General features: G+C 45.1%; 2 protein-coding genes across 3 annotated transcripts in view; one reads left to right on the plus strand and one right to left on the minus strand.

Moving 5' to 3' along the window:
* Positions 1–17,705, minus strand: part of CDNF (cerebral dopamine neurotrophic factor) — a 95,882-nt gene extending 78,177 nt beyond the window's left edge. The window contains exon 1 of the mRNA XM_077264634.1: positions 17,497–17,705. Within this exon, the coding sequence (XP_077120749.1) occupies positions 17,497–17,602 (106 nt within the window). The 5' untranslated portion in view covers positions 17,603–17,705. The remainder of the gene's footprint in view (positions 1–17,496) is intronic.
* Positions 17,706–17,763: 58 nt separating this feature from the next.
* The window catches only part of HSPA14 (heat shock protein family A (Hsp70) member 14), a 38,233-nt gene continuing 35,148 nt past the window's right edge, over positions 17,764–20,848 (plus strand). Inside the window, exons 1-3 of one of the 2 annotated variants that reach the window (XM_077264632.1) lie at positions 17,764–17,933; positions 18,896–18,976; positions 19,060–19,142. In XM_077264632.1, coding sequence (XP_077120747.1) covers positions 17,877–17,933; positions 18,896–18,976; positions 19,060–19,142 — 221 coding nt within the window. In that variant the 5' untranslated portion in view covers positions 17,764–17,876. The remainder of the gene's footprint in view (positions 17,934–18,895; positions 18,977–19,059; positions 19,143–20,848) is intronic. The other variant, XM_077264633.1, reaches the window with a different exon arrangement.

Genomic DNA, 20,848 nt, shown 5'->3' on the forward strand with positions numbered 1-20,848 from the left:
ATCCTCACCACTGACCTCAGCACTGACAATCTGGCCACTTATTTCGAAGAAAAGAATTGACCATATCCAACAGGAAATTTTTTCCCATCCCCTATTGTTATGCATTCTCCTCCCACCTGCACTGCATCTAGCTCACTTTCTTTTTTTGAACCAGTCACTGAAGTAAACAGGCTCCTTACATCTTCTCGCCCTATCTGGAGCAGTGACCCTATTCCCTCACATCTCCTCCAGTCCCTTTCCTGAGCTGTCACCACTCACATCACTAAAATATTTAATCTCTCGCTCTCATCTGGTATTTTTCCCTAATTTAAACATGCAAGCATACACCCATTACTTAAAGGGAACCTGTCACCCCGTTTTTTCCGTATGAGATAAAAATACTGTTAAATAGGGCCTGAGCTGTGCATTACAATAGTCCAGCGTAGTGGTTTGCGCAAGCCCAAGTCCAGAATCCACTGCACAGGGGAGGGAAAAGAGCGCGATCTGCGCTATTCCCCTGATGATCGGTGGGGGCGGCCATCTTCCTGTGGCCGCGCGTGCACAGATGGAGCGCTCTGCTGCCCGGGGCTTCAGGAAAATGGCCGCGGGATGCCGCGCGTGCGCAGATGGAGATCGCAGCGGCCATTTTCCTGAAGCAGAGATGCGAACTCTGCTTCAGGAAAATGGCCGCCGCGATCTCCATCTGCGCACGCGCGACATCCCGCGGCCATTTTCCTGAAGCCCCGGGCAGCAGAGCGCTCCATCTGCGCACGCGCGGCCACAGGAAGATGGCCACCCCCACCGATCACCAGGGGAATAGCGCAGATCGCGCTCTTTTCCCTCCCCTGTGCAGTGGATTCTGGACTTGGGCATGCGCAAACCACTACGCCACCAACGGAAAAATAAGCAAGATCTGGGGGAAGACACCACGCCCATCTGACCAGACCAGCCTGATTGACAGGCGAAAACGGCTACTTTGGTAACGTATTTCGGCAGCATAGGTGGGGAATCGGGGGTCCACAAAATACACTATTGTAATGCACAGCTCAGGCCCTATTTAACAGTATTTTTATCTCATACGGAAAAAACGGGGTGACAGGTTCCCTTTAAAAAACACCCCTCGACCAGAACTGTGCTGCTAACTAAAGACCTGTCTATAATCCCCCCCATCATCTGTAAACTCCTGGAACATTTGGTCCATTCCTGTCTGATCCCCTCTCAGATAACTCTTCTTGACCCTTTACAGTCTCCTGAAACTGCCCTCACTAAAGTCGCTAATGATCTACTAAAAGCTAAATCTAATTGTTACTACTCCATGTGGATTCTCCTGGATCTCTCTGCAGCATCTAACACTGTAGATCACCAGCTCTTCCTCACTATGCTCCATTCTATCAGCCTCAAACAAACCACTGTCTCCTGGTTCTCCTACCTCTATAACTGCTCCTTTACTCTATCTTTTGCTGGCTCCTCTTCCCCTTACTGTCGGGTTCCTCAGGGTTAAGTCCTAGGGCCCCCTCGTTTTTCCCTGTACACTACCCCTATTGGACAAACCATCAGTAGATTCGGTTTTCATTACCATCTGTATGCTGATGATACTTAATTATACACATCACCACCTGACATAACCCCTGCATTACTACAAAATACCAGTGACTTTTATTCCATTGTCTCGAACATTATGTACTCACTCTATCCAAAACTGAATTTATAAAAAAAATGAACTCTGTGTTTCCTTCATCCACTAACATACCTATGCCCAATATTGCAATTTCCGTGTGTGATTCTGCCATTACTCCCTAGCAACATGCCCGCTGTCTTGGGGTCACTCTTGATTCATATTTTTCATTCACCCCCTTACATCCGTTCACTTGCTCGCTCATGTCATCTACAACTCAAAAACATCTCTAGAATTCAACCTTTTCTTACCTTTGACTGGGCAAAAACTCTTACTGTAGCTCTTCATTCTCACCTGGACTATTTAACTCTCTATTAATCGGTCTCCCTCTTACCAAACTCTCACCTCTCCAATCCGTCCTGAATGCAGCAGACAGTATCTTATTCCTTTCCAACCACTACACCAATGTCTACACCCTGTGCCAGTCATTGCACTGGTTGCCCAACCACTACAGAGTTCAATACAGACTTATCACTCTCAGTCACAAAAGCGCTCCACGTTTCAGCACCACCTTGCATCTCCCTCCCTCGTCTTCGTCTACCACGCTACCCGTGCCCTCCGTTCTGCCCATCCTCTATAATCCGAACCTCCCACATCTGTCTCCCAAGACTTCACAAGTACTGTGCCAATTCATTGGGATGCACTACACAGTGCAATTTGATTAATTCCCAATAGCAACAGTTTTAAGCGTGGCCTAAAAACACATTTTTTTAGACTGGAGTATCGCCTCACCACACTTATCGAAATATCCCCATGCAAAAATGTCTTCAAAATCAGGACCCTCTTAGCATCTGTTCACACACACTGAATGTGCTTAATACCCATGTGCTTAATACCCATGTGCTTAATACCCATGTGCTTAATATCTCTCTGTGTCTGTACACATCCTGGCTGGTGACTGCTTCATGTAGCGTTATTTGACCCCCCCTATGTATTTTATTGATGGCTGGACTCTACAATATAAGCATTTTTACCATTCACCTTTCGTGTCTCCCATTTCCTCATAGATTGTAAGCTTGCAAGCAGGGACCTCACTCCTTTTGGTATACGATTTGAGTGTTACTTTGTAATGTCTTTCATTGTGAGTGTTCAAGTCCCCTCTAAAATGTAAAGTGCTGCGGAATATGTTAGCGCTATATAAATAAAACATTATTATTATGTTATCCCTTACCCTAGATAGGGGATAACTTACCAATTGCTAGTGGTTTGAAGGCTAGAACCTCCTACGATGCCAAGAGCTTTGGGACCGAGCCCCATCTAGAATGGGGGAAGATGCAAAAAGTCAACCTCCACGTCATACATTGTCTATGGAACTGTTAGAAAAAGCAGAGTGCAGTCCCTCACAATTTCCAGAGCCCTCATCTCAGGAGGTCCCAGCAGTCAGACTTCCAGCAATACATTATCCCCTATATTATGGATATCCTTTTCAAACTCCAAAATAAGGAAACAGTTTACATGGTGTATTTTTTTTTAAACCTTTGGCTTTTCCCATAGCAAAGTGGTCTCTCGCACTCAAAAGACCAGCAGACACTTCCCGTCCTGCCTGGCTTTTAACTCTAGATATCTTCAGTGCTTGAGTTCTTTCCCAGTTTCAGAGCATTTTTGAACATGACTTAATTTTCTCCTTGGCCATTACCATCTTAAACAAGATGCTTTGGTGCATGGTATAGCACCCAATATGAAACATTTGTGCCAGCAATACTGTGTATTACTGTCTCATATTGCATGAATTATTAAAGAAATACACACACACACATACATGAAGTCTCATGGGCTTTAGGAAAAAGTGCATGCACATCACACAACATTTGCCAATAAACCTGTCAGAAGTTAGGCCACTTTTAAACTTCCTTTACTACTGACTAAAGAGGGTGTCCACTCTGGACAACATCTATCCAATAGGAGTGTTGTCCAGCAATGACCTGTGATCAGCAGAGGAAGAGACTGCTTAGTATTGACTTTTCTTCCTTTGAGGCTACTGAGAAAAACAAGTCAGTGGTCTCTTGTTTAGAACACTGAAATGCCAGGCAGGTCTAGCAGTGGGAGCAGTATTCTTTTTGCCATGTACAGGAGTAAAGTGGCACCAACTTTTTGATCTGCAAATATTAGTATGGATGGCCGTCCACATACACCTTCTTATAGCACAGCATAAATTCAAAAGCGGGTTAAAGCAGGAGAAAGGAGAAGAGAAAAACAATGGACTACGGCAGTTTCGAGTCCTGTAGAAGCGACAGTTAAGACGTGAAATGGCCGTAGTCCGTTGTTTTTCCTCTCTCCTGCTTTAACCCGTTTTCACCTGCTCACCACAAAGAATGAAGTCCATGAGTGTGGTACAAAGTAATCTTTTTTTCTTTTTTATATAGCGCTAACATATTCCGCAGCGCTTTACAGTTTTGCACATATTATAATAATAATAATAACTTTTATTTATATAGCGCCAACATATTCCGCAGCGCTTTACAAATTATAGAGGGGACTTGTACAGACAATAGACATTACAGCATAACAGAAATCACAGTTCAAAACAGATACCAGTAGGAATGAGGGCCCTGCTCGCAAGCTTACAACTATGAGGAAAAGGGGAGACACGAGAGGTGGATGGTAACAATTGCTTTAGTTATTTGGACCAGCCATAGTGTAAGGCTCGGGTGTTCATGTAAAGCTGCATGAACCAGTTAACTGCCTAAGTATGTAGCAGTATAGACACAGAGGGCTATTAACTGTATAAAGTGTATGAGAACATGATGCGTGGAACCTGATTGTTTTTTTTTTTTAATGGGCCACACAGGGATAGTTAGGTTAATGGGTTGAGGCGGTAGGCCAGTCTGAACAAATGAGTTTTTAGGGCACGCTTAAAACTGTGGGGATTGGGGATTAATTGTATTAACCTAGGTAATGCATTCCAAAGAATCGGCGCAGCACGTGTAAAGTCTTGGAGACGGGAGTGGGAGGTTCTGATTATTGAGGATGCTAACCTGAGGTCATTAGCAGAGCGGAGGGCACGGGTAGGGTGGTAGACTGAGACCAGAGAGGAGATGTAGGGTGGTGCTGAGCCATGGAGTGCTTTGTGGATGAGGGTAGTAGTTTTGTACTGGATTCTGGAGTGGATGGGTAGCCAGTGTAATGGCTGGCACAAGGTAGAGGCATCGGTGTAACGGTTGGTGAGGAATATGATTCTGGCAGCAGCATTCAGGACAGATTGGAGCGGGGAGAGTTTGGTAAGAGGGAGGCTGATTAGTAGAGAGTTACAATAGTCCAGACGAGAATGAATAAGTGAGACAGTAAGAGTTTTTGCAGAGTCGAAAGTAAGAAAAGGGCGAATTCTAGAAATGTTTTTGAGATGCAGATAAGAAGAGCGAGCCAGTGATCGGATGTGAGGGGTGAATGAAAGCTCGGAATCAAGGATGACCCCAAGGCAGCGGGCATGTTGCTTTGGAGTAATGGTGGAACCGCACACGGAGATGGCAATGTCAGGCAAAGATAGGTTAGTAGAGGGAGAGAACACGAGGAATTTAGTTTTTGACAGGTTCAGTTTCAGATAGAGGGAGGACATGATGTTATAGACAGCGGTAAGACAATCACTGGTGTTTTCTAAAAAGGTCGGCGTGATAACAGGAGAAGAGGTGTATAATTGGGTCTCGTCAGCATAGAGATGGTACTGGAAACCAAATCTACTGATTGTTTGTGCAATAGGGGCAGTATACAAAGAGAAGAGGAGGGGGCCTAGGACTGATCCTTGAGGAACCCCAACAGTAAGGGGAAGGTGAGAGGAGGAGGAACCAGCAAAACATACAGTGAAGGATCGGTCAGAGAGATAGGAGGAGAACCAAGAGAGAACGGTGTCCTTGAGGCCGATGGAGCGGAGCATAGTGAGGAGGAGTTGATGATCCACAGTGTCGAATGCTGCGGAGAGATCCAAGAGAATTAGCATGGAGTAGTGACCATTAGATTTAGCTGTTAGTAGGTCATTAGAGACTTTAGTGAGGGCAGTTTCAGTAGAGTGTAAAGAGCGGAAGCCAGATTAAAGTGGGTTGAGAAGAGAGTTATCTGAGAGATAGCGGGTAAGACGGGAGTGGACCAGGCGTTCGAGGAGTTTAGAGATGAAGGGAAGATTAGAGACAGGTCTATAATTAGCGGCACAATTTTGGTCGAGGGAGGGTTTTTTAAGTAATGGATGTATGATGGCATGCTTAAATGAGGAGGGAAAAATACCGGAAGTGAGGGAAAGGTTGAATATTTTTGTTAGGTGAGAGGTGACAGCCGGGGAAAGGGACTGGAGGAGATGTGACGGAATGGGGTCACTGGTGCAAGTGGTCGGGCGAGAAGATGCAAGGAGCCTGCTTACTTCTTCTTCTGTAACTGGTTCAAAGTCATAGGGTGAACTAGATGCAGTGGGGGAGGGAGAACAGTGCATGGTATGAAGAGATTGGGAGATGATTTCCTGTCGAATGTGGTTAATTTTTTCTTTGAAGTAATTGGCCAGATCGTCAGCGCGGAGATCTGTGGTTGGGGCCTGCTCTCTTGGGTTGAGTAGGGACTGGAAAGTGTCAAAGAGACGTTTAGGGTTATTTGACAGTGAGGTGATGAGGGTGTTGAAATAGGTTTGTTTGGAGAGGTGAATGGCAGAGTTGTATGTTTTTAGCATGAACTTATAATGGATGAAATCTTCGGGTAGATTAGATTTTCCCCACAGACGTTCGCCGCACCTGGAGCACCGCTGCAGGAAACGTGTTTGCAGCGTGTGCCACGGTTGTCGCCGTCTGTGCCGAGTTGTTCTATGTATAGGAGGTGCAGCTTCATCCAGGGCACTTTGCAGGGTTTCATTGTAATGCTTCAGAGCAGAATCAGGATATGAGATGGAGAAGATTGGGGCCAATGAGGACTGCAAGTTCTTCATAAGTTTTTGGGTGTTAATGGCCTGTATGTTTCTATAAGTGTGGAAAGTGGGGGTGACCTGAGCGTGGTGGCAATTCTTGATAGAGAATGAAAGAAGGTTGTGGTCAGAGAGCGGGAGAGGGGAGTTTGTGAAATCACCCACTGAGCAAAGCCGGGAGAAGACCAAGTCAAGGGAGTTTCCATCTTCATGCGTTGGAGAGTTAGTATGCTGCGAGAGGCCGAAAGAGGAGGTTAGAGATAAAAGGCGAGAAACAGATGGGGAGAGGGGAGAAGCAATGGGGATGTTGAAATCACCCATGATAAGTGTGGGGGTGTCACAGGAGAGAAAGTGTGGAAGCCAGGTGGCAAAGTGATCCAGGAACTGATGAGAGGGGCCGGGAGGACGATACACCACCGCCACTCGCATGGAGAAGGGGACGTAGAGTCTGACAGCATGGACCTCAAAGGAAGGGAATACAAGTGAGGGTACTTGGGGGATAACTTGGAAGGTACATTTGGGTGAAAGGAGCAGACGAACGCCTCCACCTGCTCTGTTGTCTGATCTTGGGGTATGAGAAAAGTGTAGTCCACCATATGAAAGAGCAGCAGCAGCGGTGGTGTCTGACTGCTGGATCCAGGTTTCAGTAAGAGCCAGGAGATTAAGAGAGTTAGAAAGGAAAAAGTCATGAATGAAGGAGAGTTTATTACACACAGAGCGAGAATTCCAAAGGGCACAATTGAAAGAGACAGAAAGCATGCAGGGAATATTAATAAGGTTAGAGGGGTTTCTGGGTGTAGCAGTTGGGAGGTTTGACTGGCTATAACATGGGGGGCCGGGGTTGGGAGAGATGTCTCCAGCGACTAGGAGGAGGATAGAAAGAGTGAGCAGATGGTTAAGTGATTTGTGAGAGCGTTTCTTGTGTTGGATGGTGGGACTAAATGGATCTGCGCTGTTAATCAATGTGAACAGAGCATGAGTGCTATACATAGGAAAGGCAAGGACAGAGGGGCCGATATGGATGGAGTGTAAAGAGTTTATGCAAGGGCGGTGAATGTGAGTGAATGCAGCAGCCAGGATATAGATTATACAGATACATATGGTGAGTATTTGTTCTGTTTCAAGTGAATAGCGAATAGGTTTAGATTGTCTTACCTGTCTCCTGCCCTGTCTGCCATGTTAAAACTGCCGAATACTTAGAAAATATTATCATCACTGTCCCCGATGGGGCTCACAATCTAAATTACGTTTAATTCAATACATATGGGCAAGTGCTACTCCTACTGTTTGAAGTATTATTTTTAGAGTCTCTCTGCTATAAAGCCACATTCACACATTCATTATTTAAGTACTTGTCTTAGCTGCATTTTTGATGGATAGCACATATACCCTTTATAGTCATTAAGGCTATGCACATATTTGTATTTTGCAAACAGATCAAAATATCAGATACAGAACTCTGATCAAAATCTGTGTTTTTCATATAATATATATATATATATATATATATATACATATATATATATATATATATATATATATATATATACAGGGCCGTATTTAGAGTTTCTGCTGCCCTAGGCACTTTTAGTGCTGCCTCCCCCATTGGTGAGTATGACACTATCGGCAGTGACTTTGGCAAGAATCGCTGTTGTGAAAATAGCCTTTTGCAGCAGATCGGGCAGTTTTTTCTCATCTGCCGCGTAACGGATCACTTACAACGGATCACTTACGGCAACACTGCGTTTGGCTTCATTCATTCCCTATGGGATTTGTGGCACTTGCTGTGATCTGGCAAATGCGGTACCATACCTCCCAACTCTTGAAGGGAAAGAGGTATAAAGGTTGCAGCGCACTTAGTGCGCCGCGGCAAATTTTAGGCCACGCCTCTGACCACACCCATTTCACAACTAGTCACACCCATATCCAAGTCCCAACCACACCCATTTAGCACTGCTGATCACAACTGTTTCATATACAATAATTATAACCAAAAAAATATGGCCGCACATGATGCTCCATACTGTATAATGACCGCACATGATGCTCCATACTGTATAATGACCGCACATGATGCACCATACTGTATAATGACCGCACATGATGCTCCATACTGTATAATGACCGCACATGATGCTCCATACTGTATAATGACCGCACATGATGCTCCATACTGTATAATGACCGCACATGATGCTCCATACTGTATAATGACCGCACATGATGCTCCATACTGTATAATGACCGCACATGATGCTCCATACTGTATAATGACCGCACATGATGCTCCATACTGTATAATGACCGCACATGATGCTCCATACTGTATAATGACCGCACATGATGCTCCATACTGTATAATGACCGCACATGATGCTCCATACTGTATAATGACCGCACATGATGCTCCATACTGTATAATGACCCCACATGATGCTCCATACTGTATAATGACCCCATATGATGCTCAATAGTGTATAATGCCCCCCTCCCATCTTGTATGCATGGCTCACCTTCCTCCCATCCCATATGCATGGCTCATATCCCCCCGCGTATGCATGGCTCATAATTCCCCCCCCCCGTATGCATGGCTCATATCCCCATATGCATGGCTCATAATTCCCCCCCACCTCCTGTATGCATGGCTCATAATTCCCCCCCTGTATGCATGGCTCATATCCACCCCCACCCCCTGTATGCATGGCTCATATCCCCCCCACCTCTTGTATGCATGACTCATATTCCCCCCTATGCATGGCTCATCTCTCCACCCCCCCTGTATGCATGGCTGGTCCCGGGGGGGGGGGGGGGGCGCTGGGGGGGCGGGGGTTGGGGCGGTCGGGAGGTGGGGAAAAAAACAAAACAAAAAAAAAAAACCTTGCTCGCTTGCTCAGGTGCCGCCCCCCGCATCGTCCCCGCCCTAGGCACGTGCCCTCGAGTGCCTAGTGGCAAATACGGCCCTGTATATATATATATATATATATATATAGAGAGAGAGAGAGAGAGAGAGAGAGAGAGAGAGAGAGAGAGAGAGAGAGAGAGAGATTAGAAAAAGGAAGGCAGCACTCCAATATTTGCAAAGGTGAAAAAAGCTGTGACGTTTATTTCAGACCCACATCTTCATACGACGTTTCGGCTCACACTGAGCCTTTCTCAAGCAGTGGGAGGTTACAATTCATATGCTTATATACATGTGATTCACAATTATTTGCATACCATATAGCCATACGAGTGTTTGCAGTGTTAATTAGAGGTTAATTCATTTTATAAGTGTTTGTTTAATATACAAAGTGCATTGTGCTAAAGTGCTGTTTATGGACTATTTAGACTCCATTAATCCTCCCATGATTTACTTCCAACTTATTACGTTCTCATATAACAGGATATTACCATAATAGTTCATATTTACCAGTATCATTAACGTTTTTAGCGCTTACCACACCAAATGAACGAGACCCACATGGAGGACTGCATGGACGCCAGTCTCGGCGTTCTCTATACTCTACTGCGCATGTCTGAATATTAACTTCCTGGTGTGCGAGTCAGTGAGATTGCGCCTGCGCATAGGTGCCTTGTCAGCGCCGCTCCACCATCTTAGTTGTGGCATTCCACTTCATGTTACTTATTATTTAGCGCTTCTGCGCTGGGCACAATATTTGCCACACTGCACCTCCTATATATGGCTATTACGTTAATAATGATATTAATAGCATTGGTCTGATGATTTTTTCACAAAATTTTTATTACTTATATGATTCACTCTTGGCTAGCAGGAAAATACCTTGTTCAGGCTATCTCCCACTGCCAATGAGCCTCTGCATTGATCCATGTCCTTCTCAGGTCACATGATCACTGCAGCAGGACCCATATGAGTGTATCCTAATTACAACTAAAAAAAGGAAGTATTACTTAGACCAAATTAGTTGAAATTTATTTTATTAACGCCATATTTATACATTATTCTCATTTTAATCTCACTGGCCAGCAGACCAAAAATACTTTATATATACATATATATACATATACATACACACATATATATATATGATAAATTATTACCACAAATTGTACCATATTTTTTGTTTATTTTTATTTTTTTATTTATTATGTCCTCCTTTTTGGTCTGCTGGCCAGTGAGATTAAAATGAGAATAATGTATAAATATGGCGTTAAAAATTTTGTGAAAAAATCATCAGACCAATGCTATTAATATCATTATTAACGTAATAGCCATATATAGGAGGTGCAGTGTGGCAAATATTGTGCCCAGCGCAGAAGCGCTAAATAATAAGTAACATGAAGTGGAATGCCACAACTAAGATGGTGGAGCGGCGCTGACAAGACACCTATGCGCAGGCGCAATCTCACTGACTCGCACACCAGGAAGTTAATATTCAGACATGCGCAGTAGAGTATAGAGAACGCCGAGACTGGCGTCCATGCAGTCCTCCATGTGGGTCTCGTTCATTTGGTGGGGTAAGCGCTAAAAACGTTAATGATACTGGTAAATATGAACTATTATGGTAATATCCTGTTATATGAGAACGTAATAAGTTGGAAGTAAATCATGGGAGGATTAATGGAGTCTAAATAGTCCATAAACAGCACTTTAGCACAATGCACTTTGTATATTAAACAAACACTTATAAAATGAATTAACCTCTAATTAACACTGCAAACACTCGTATGGCTATATGGTATGCAAATAATTGTGAATCACATGTATATAAGCATATGAATTGTAACCTCCCACTGCTTGAGAAAGGCTCAGTGTGAGCCGAAACGTCGTATGAAGATGTGGGTCTGAAATAAACGTCACAGCTTTTTTCACCTTTGCAAATATTGGAGTGCTGCCTTCCTTTTTCTAATCTCTATGATACTTGGGTGGATGAGTGGACTGTCCTGCCTGGAAGGCTTGGCACCCGTCGGTGAGCTTGTGCTGTTTTCATCTTTTTTGTATCTATATATATATATATATATATATATATAAATCCAGATGTCTGAATTCATCCTAATAGAGGAAGGTTGCTCTAGCCTAATACAGTGTATAGAAAGAGGTTTTTTAAAAAAGATCTTTTACATTTTATTTGTTAGCAAAATGCATGTTAGCTTCACATTATTAATAAACACTAAAATATTATTCGTTTATTAAAAACATTTAACATGTTGCAATATATTTCAGGTTTACACATGCACACTTTATACATGAAAAGGAAACATTTGATTTAAAGGGGTTCTCAAGTCTTCTGATAAAAGTCCAAATTGATAAGTCTGCGGTCACTCTGTGTGACTGCAGATTTATGAATCCCCCAGTGCACGCGCTGTGGGGATTCACCGACTTCTGAGTCGGAATAGGAGGGTATGTATGTGTTACACATACTCCCAGTAAGTGGGGGTTGCCTCGCTCCATGCACTTGTGCTGAGTGTATGGAAGAGAGGCCGCACCCACTGGCCAGGAATATGGACCAGACAGCCCCTTTAAGTATGTGATTTGCATACTTCTGGCCACATTACAAATAAATGTGCCTGCTTCCACAACTGTGGAGTCGGTAGGCCAAACCTTCGACCACGACTCCCGACTCTACAGCATTGCCTCATTACTAAGCATGATGTACATAAAGTGCAGCACAGGAATAGAACAGACATTTATAGGATACTTCATAACTTTCCCAAATTCTTATGAAAACATTTACAGCATATCCTGCACTGAACTACTGTACCCAATTTATTATTATTTGTCAGAGTCGGTCCATTTTATACCAACTCCAAAAAAATGGACACAGACTCCAACCCCACAGCCCTGCTGGCTTCTCTCACTACGAATGAATTGAGAGGAGCCGAGCACATCTAGTCGACATATTCCACAAGTATGGAAATTAAATACTTGTGGTCATGTGACCACCATCTCTCACCAGCAATGATGGTGAATCCTGACAGCACAGCGCACGCTGTCAGAATTCCAAGATCTGCAGTCGCAGATGGAGGAAAGCCGAGATTGTCCATCCGCGCCTGCCTCTAAACGATTTTTCCAGGAAAATGGCTGCGGATGGAGATCTCGGCTTTCCTCCATCTGCGCCTGCACTGAGTAAAAAGCCGGACCCCAGAAGAATGGCGGCCGCCATATGCCGCTACCGCTTGCTGCCGTATCACCACCGCACACTGCAGGACCACCGCAACGCCTCCAGCTCCGGGCCTGCAGCAGTGACCCCTTGGTAAGAACGCTTCACAGCGGCCACCACCCCCAGTAAGCAATAAGATGCCTGGATTGTAAGAAGCACCATTTTATTAAAAAAAAGGTTTTTTTCCTATTTTTCTCCTCAAAATTTGGGGTGCATCTTATAATCTGATGCATCTAATAAACCGCAAAATACAGTAATTCCTGAAAAGCACCTGAAAGGTTAATGAACTACTTGACAGCAGTTTTCAGTATGTCAGGAGGTGCTGTTTTTAAAATGGTATCACTTTTGGGGGTTTTCCAATATATAGGACCCCTAAAGTCACTTCAAACCTGCATGGGTCCCTAAATTTTTTTTTTTTTTTAATTAAATTTCCATGTAAAAATGAAAAATTGCTGCTACATTTTTAAACTTCCTAAAATGCTAACAAAATAAAATAACATTTTACAAATGGTGCTGATTTAAAGCAGATATAAGGGAAAAGTTAGTTATTAATGTTTTTGTGTGGTATGACGATCTGGATTAAAGGGATAATCAAAGTTTGAAAATTGCTAATTTTTTTTCATTTTTTGTCAATTTTTTTTTTAATTTTATTTATAAATACCGTATTTTTGAGACTAGAAGACGCACCGGATCATAAGACGCACCCCAAATTTTGAGATGGAAAATAGCAGAAAAAAGATTTTTATAAGATAGGGGTCCGTCTTCTTGTCCGACTTTACGGTATCTTACCTGAAAGCCAGCTACCTTTGACAACTACTTTAGAGGGGTTGTCTCAAACGGACTTTTCAGGAGCACATCGTACATTGGTGGGCAGAGCAGACTGCCAGCGAAGACTGAGTTTGGACCAGCCATGCGCTCTTGCCGCAGACCCAAACTAATCTCTTTCCAAGACTCCTAGCAGCTTTACCTCTGCAGCATAGGAAAGGTGCAGTGGGACGGAGGTGGGGCTAAGGGCTCTTTCAGATGTCTGCGATCATCAGTCCGATCTCAGATTGCAATGCACGGACTGGCCTCGTATTTCTATGTGGCTTTCACGATGGGGGACAGGAGACGTTCAGCCAACTTAGTTCATTGTGATCAGAGATCGGACTGATGATTGCAGACATCTGAAAGATCCCTAATGCAGCGATCTGGTCAGTCTCAAAGTGCCGTGAGCAGGCTGTATGCATAAACTATGTCCAGGATGGGAGTACAGGGTGGTCAGTTACCTAGGCAACAAGCTGTACACAAGAACATATAAAATATCTCTATTCTTGACAACTGAGAAGGGTTGTAATAAAGAGCAAACTGCGAAGCATCTTGTTTTTACTAAAACCGCGATCTTACCCATGTGTGAGCCCCTTTATGGGGCAGCTCAGGATCTATCTATATAATTGTCTAAGGGGTACTCCTGTCTGTTTGTCTGTCGCGGAAATCCCGCGTCACTGATTGGTCACGGCTGGCTGGGCGCGACCAATCAGCGACAGGCTTAGTCTGGCCACTCCTTACTCTCAAGTCAGTGCCCCCTCCCTACTCCCCTCCAGTCAGTGCCAGTGTGTCGCCCCATCCCGGACCAACTTTTTACTATTGATGCTGCCTATGCAGCATCAATAGTAAAAAGATTTGTTAAAAATAATTTTTAAAAATAAAAAATTGCGCTATTCTCACCTTCCACCATGTACCAATGCGCGCGATGCTGCCACCAGCTTCCGTTGCCAGTCATCTGGGTAATTTCGCAATGCATCACTGGGAACGGAAGCTGGCGGCAGCATCGGGACAGCTTCGGAGGACGCCGGAGAGTGAGTATATAACTATTTTTTATTTTTTTAACAGGGATATGATGCCCACACTGCTATATACTATGTGGGCTGTGCTATATACTACGTGGGCTTTGCTATATACTACGTGGCCTGTGTTATATACTGCCTGGTTTCTATATACCTGGGCTGTTATATACTACGTGGGCTGTTATATACTGCGTGGCTGTTATATACTGCGTGGGCTGTTATATACTGCGTGGATGTTATATACTGCGTGGGCAGTGTTATATACTGCGTGGGCTGTTATATACTGCGTGGATGTTATATACTGCGTGGGCTGTTATATACTGCGTGGGCTCTGTTATATACTGCGTGGGCTGTTATATACTACGTGGGCTGTGTTATATACTGTGTGGGCTGTGTTATATACTATGTGGGCAGTGTTATATACTAAGTGGCTGTTATATACTGCGTGGCTGTTATATACTACGTGGGCTGTTATATACTGCGTGGGCTGTGCTATACACTGCGTGGGCTGTGTTATATACTGCGTGGGCAGTGTTATATACTACGTGGCTGTTATATACCACGTTGGCTGTGTTATATACTGTGTGGCTGTTATATACTGCGTGGGCTGTGTTATATGCTGCGTGGCTGTTATATACTACATGGGCTGTTATATACTGCGTGGCTGTTATATACTACGTGGGCTGTTACATACTACGTGGGCTATGTTATATACTATGTGGGCAGTGTTATATACTACGTGGCTGTTATATACACTACGTGGCTGTTATATACTGCGTGGCTGTTATATACTACGTGGGCTGTTATATACTGCGTGGGCTGTTATATATTGCGTGGGCTGTTATATACTACGTGTGCTGTGTTATATACTACGTGGGCAGTGTTATATACTGCGTGGGCTGTTATATACTGCGTGGCTGTTATATACTGCGTGGGCTGTGTTATATACTGCATGGGCTGTGTTATATACTGCGTGGCTGTGTTATATACTGCGTGGCTGTTTTATACTGCGTGGCTGTTTTATACTGCGTGGCTGTTATATACTACGTGGGCTGTGTTACATACTACGTGGGCAGTGTTATATACTGCGTGGGCTGTGTTATATACTGCGTGGCTGTTATATACTACGTGGGCTGTTATATACTACGTGGGCTGTTAAATACTACGTGGGCTGTTATATACTACGTGGGCTGTGTTATATACTGCGTGGCTGTGTTATATACTGCGTGGCTGTTTTATACTGCGTGGCTGTTTTATACTGCGTGGCTGTTATATACTACGTGGGCAGTGTTATATACTATGTGGGCAGTGTTATATACTGTGTGGGCAGTGTTATATACTGCGTGGCTGTTATATACTACATGGGCCGTGTTATATACTATGTGGGCAGTGTTATATACTACGTGGCTGTTATATACTACGTGGGCTGTGTTATATACTACGTGGGCTGTTATATACTACGTGGGCTGTTATATTCTGCGTGGCTGTTATATACTACGTGGGCTGTGCTATATACTACGTAGGCAGTGTTATATACTACGTGGCTGTTATATACACTACGTGGCTGTTATATACTACGTGGGCTGTTATATACTGCGTGGCTGTTATATACGTGGGCTGTTATATACTGCGTGGGCTGTGCTATATACTGCGTGGGCAGTGTTATATACTACGTGGCTGTTATATACTACGTGGGCTGTGTTATACTACGTGGGCTGTTATATACTACGTGGGCTGTGTTATATACGTGGGCTGTTATATACTGCGTGGGCTGTGCTATATACTGCGTGGGCTGTGCTATATACTGCGTGGGCTGTGCTATATACTACGTGGCTGTTATATACTACGTGGGCTGTGTTATATACTACGTGGGCTGTGTTATATACTGCGTGGCTATTATATACTACGTGGGCTGTGTTATATACTGCGTGGCTTATATACTACGTGGGCTGTGTTATATACTACGTGGGCTGTGTTATATACTGCGTGGCTATTATATACTACGTGGGCTGTGTTATATACTGCGTGGCTTATATACTACGTGGGCTGTGTTATATACTACGTGGGCTGTTATATTCTGCGTGGCTGTTATATACTACATGGGCTGTGCTATATACTACGTAGGCAGTGTTATATACTACGTGGCTGTTATATACACTACGTGGCTGTTATATACTGCGTGGCTGTTATATACGTGGGCTGTTATATACTGCGTGGGCTGTGCTATATACTGCGTGGGCTGTGCTATATACTACGTGGCTGTTACATACTACGTGGGCTGTGTTATATACTGTGTGGCTGTTATATACTACGTGGGCTGTGTTATATACTACGTGGGCTGTGTTATATACGTGGGCTGTTATATACTGCGTGGGCTGTGCTATATACTGCGTGGGCTGTGCTATATACTACGTGGCTGTTATATACTACGTGGGCTGTGTTATATACTGCGTGGCTATTATATACTACGTGGGCTGTGTTATATACTGCGTGGCTTATATACTACGTGGGCTGTGTTATATACTGCGTGGCTATTATATACTACGTGGGCTGTGTTATATACTGCGTGGCTTATATACTACGTGGGCTGTGTTATATACTACGTGGGCTGTGTTATATACTGCGTGGCTATTATATACTACGTGGGCTGTGCTATATACTGCGTGGGCTGTGCTATATACTGCGTGGCTATTATATACTACGTGGGCTGTGTTATATACTACGTGGGCTGTGCTATATACTGCGTGGCTATTATATACTACGTGGGCTGTGTTATATACTACGTGCCTACGGCAGCCAATGCTGGGTCACACCCACTAGTCACAGTGCTGCGTGTCCATGCTCAGGACTAGGCCCATGTGGCCGTATTTAGCAGTGTATGTCATGTGACCCGGCCAGGCGTCTGATAGACACGAGGCTTTCATGGCTTCGTCCTATCACTGAGCAGTGAGTCATGCACACTGCCGGCACTGCACGCAGCACACAGGTCAGCAGGCCATGCAGCACTGAGCACACCTGCCTCACCTTCACACTCAGCCTGAGGCGTAGCCCTCACTGACAGGGCCCAGAGCAGGCCCAGCCCCAGACATCTCCACGCAGTCCTCACAGACACGCGCGTCACACGTATCATAGTGGCCGTCCGTTCTCCTTCCGGTTCAGGGCCCACTACCGGCCGGCACACACAGCGCTCCTACACAGCCGGTGACGTCACGCCGGAAACAACGTCAGTAACGGGAAATGTCGCTCCGCCCCTGCTATGTCACCTTCTGATTGGTTGCATTCTAGAGCCGTGATCTCCCATGTGACCCTTCTCCGTCCGTCCATTGGCTGCTGCATCTCGCAGTTGTACACACAGTCGTGTCCGCATTGGCTGGAGAAGATTGTCTGTACTGCCAGGCTCTGGCATGGCGGCGATCGGTGTGCACTTGGGCTGCACGTGTGCGTGTGTCGCCGTGTATAAGGTGCAGTACTCCTTCCCTCCTTTGTAGCTGGCATCTAGCGGCGGTCACTGGTAGCGGATAGGAATATCAGGCCCGGCACAAAGGGCAGAGGCGTGTGGGAGCCTGGCATCGGTACCACCATCATCATCATCATTATATTCCATGGCGCTCATGTGACATGTACACGCCCTGTGGCCCCATCAGTGGCGCAGGGAGTATGGGCCCCACATGTCCCCGGGCCCCAGTGCTAGCAGGAGATCCCTGCAGTGTGGGGCCAGGATGTCAGTGACACTGGGATTTGTGCTCACACTGGACTCTATCCGGCACTGGTGACCAATCGGATAGGTCGTGCAGGGGAATATTGTGGCCATCTGCTCTAGTCACGTGCAAAGCCTTGGTAGCCAGCATACTGGAAGAGCGGTTACAGGGCGAAAATGGCGTCTTATTCTCCCTGCAGCCTGTCATCGGGGCGATGGAAGGAGGGGTGCAGTCACCACTCAGTGAGCATGGCTGGGACCGCTCCCCGACACCTGGCCGCCTGCTCTTCGTACATACGCTGCAGAGCAGGCTGGGAGTAGCGAGCGGTGACTGTAACAGTTCCCTCCCCATGAGAGTGGCTACAGGGAAGATGTCAGTTACTTTTCTCCCTGTAGCTGCTCTTCCAGGTCGCCGGCTATTTACCTGAGGATTATTGCTAGATCTGTAGGCTAATAGCATTTCTGGAGGTGGCAGGTTCCTTTTACATCTCATGCACACAGATGTATTGTGACCTTATCTGAATGCCGTGTGTTCAGCCTTTCATTCTGGTCTTTGCTCTGTTAATACAGCTGTGGTGTGAATAATACAGCTGTGGTGTGAATAATACAGCTGTGTTGTGAATAATACAGCTGTGTTGTGAACAGACCCCCCACTTCCAGTATATATTGGCCGTTACATGTATTATTTTACAATACACAGGTCTGACATGTAGCTCTCTCTTCCAGGATGGCCGTGCTGACGTGGTGGCCAATGATGCCGGTGACAGAGTTACACCCGCAGTGGTTGGGTACTTGGAGAATGAAGTGGTAAGGATGCACCTCTGGAATATTGGGGGCCCAACTTTTCAACTTTTTTATCATTTTCAATTACATTTTTCTTATTTTTACAGATCGTCGGTCTAGCAGCAAAACAAAGTCGAGTAAGAAATGCTACAAATACTGTGGTCAAAGTCAAACAGATTTTGGGAAGGAGGTAAGAAAACTGTTATTATTGCTCCCTCAAAGTTAGTTATAATTATGTACACATTTACTGTGTCACATACAGAATTTATCTGCCTAAGGCTGTGTGCACACGTAGCAGATTTTTCACATTTTTTTCGCGTTTTTTTGCTATAAAAACGCTATAAAGCCGCAAAAAAACGCTCACATTAAGCATCCTATTTAATAGAATGCAATCCACATTTTTTGTGCACATGCTGCGTTGTTTTCCTGAGCGGAATCGCATTCCAGAAAAAAACGCAGCATGTTCATTAAATTTGCGGAATCACGGGGATTCCGCACACCTAGGAATGCATTGATCTGCTTACTTCCCGCACGGGGCTGTGCCCACCATGCGGGAAGTAAGCAGATCATGTGCGGTTAGTACCCAGGGTGGAGGAGAGGAGACTTTCCTCCACGGACTGGGCACCATATAATTGGTAAAAAAAAAAAAGAATTAAAATAAAAAATAGTGATATACTCACCTTCTGATGGCCCCGGTGTCTTACCGCCTCTCAGTGGTGCACGCGGCCGCTTCCGTTCCTATAGATGGTGTGTGTGAAGGACCTGCGATGACGTCGCGGTCACGTGACCATGATGACGTATAGGAAAGGAAGCCGCTGAGGAGATCGGGAGCCATCAGAAGGTGAGTATAACCATTTTTTAAATTATTTTTAACATTATATCTTTTACTATTGATGTTACATAGGCAGCATCAATAGTAAACAGTTGGTCACACTTGTCAAACACTATGTTTGACAAGTGTGACCAACTTGTCAATCAGTTTTCCTAGTGATGCTACAGATCGCTTGGAAAACGCTAGCATTCTGCGAGCTAATTATGCTTGCAAAACGCTAGTTTTTAGCAGGAATATGCATGCCAATTCCGCATGCGAGATACCCCCACGGCAGGAGTTGCAGAATTGACACGGAAATTTCCGCGGCAATTCTGCGACGTGTGCACTTAGCCTAAATGTGGTGACTCACCTTCTTTCTTCAGGAACGCACCGCTTCTCTGCCTCCCAGCTTCATGTTTGGTGGTAGTGGTGGGGGGGGTGTTCGGTGCTCCTGAAGATAGACAGTTCGGTCCCGCGGCATGGTGGCCCCACTGGCCCAGACTGAGCATTCTCCCATGCTGCCTGAGACAGCTGTGCCTGTTAGTTTTGAAGTAAGCTCCAGAGCCACACGAGAAGGCTCAAAATCATGGATGCCAGCTCTGGAGCTCCTTGCTCAGTAAAGCAGCCACACTAAGATTACACGGTGGCCAGTAACATTGACAACAAGCTGTACTGTATAACATGAAGAATTCCTCTGTTCTTAAAGGGAACCTGTCACCCCCAAATTTGAAGATGAGCCAAGCCCACCGGCATCAGGGGCTTATCTACAGCATTCTGGAATGCTGTAGATAAGCCCCGATGTATCCTGAAAGATGAGAAAGAGGTTAGATTATACTCACCCAGGGGAGGTCCCGGTGCGGTCCTGTCCGATGGGCATCGTTTTCCGATCCGGGTCCTCCCATCTTCATACGATGACGTCCTCTTCTGGTCTTCACGCTGCGGCTCCAGCACAGGCGTACTGTCTGCCCTGTTGAGGGCAGAGCAAAGTACTGCAGTGCACAGGCGCCGGGAAAGGTCAGAGAGTAAATATACTCTGATGATTGTGCCATAGTTATTTAAAAACTCATTTTTGCACAACGCATTAA

Source organism: Ranitomeya variabilis, chromosome 5 (assembly GCF_051348905.1).
Source record: "Ranitomeya variabilis isolate aRanVar5 chromosome 5, aRanVar5.hap1, whole genome shotgun sequence".
Lineage (NCBI taxonomy): Eukaryota > Metazoa > Chordata > Amphibia > Anura > Dendrobatidae > Ranitomeya > Ranitomeya variabilis.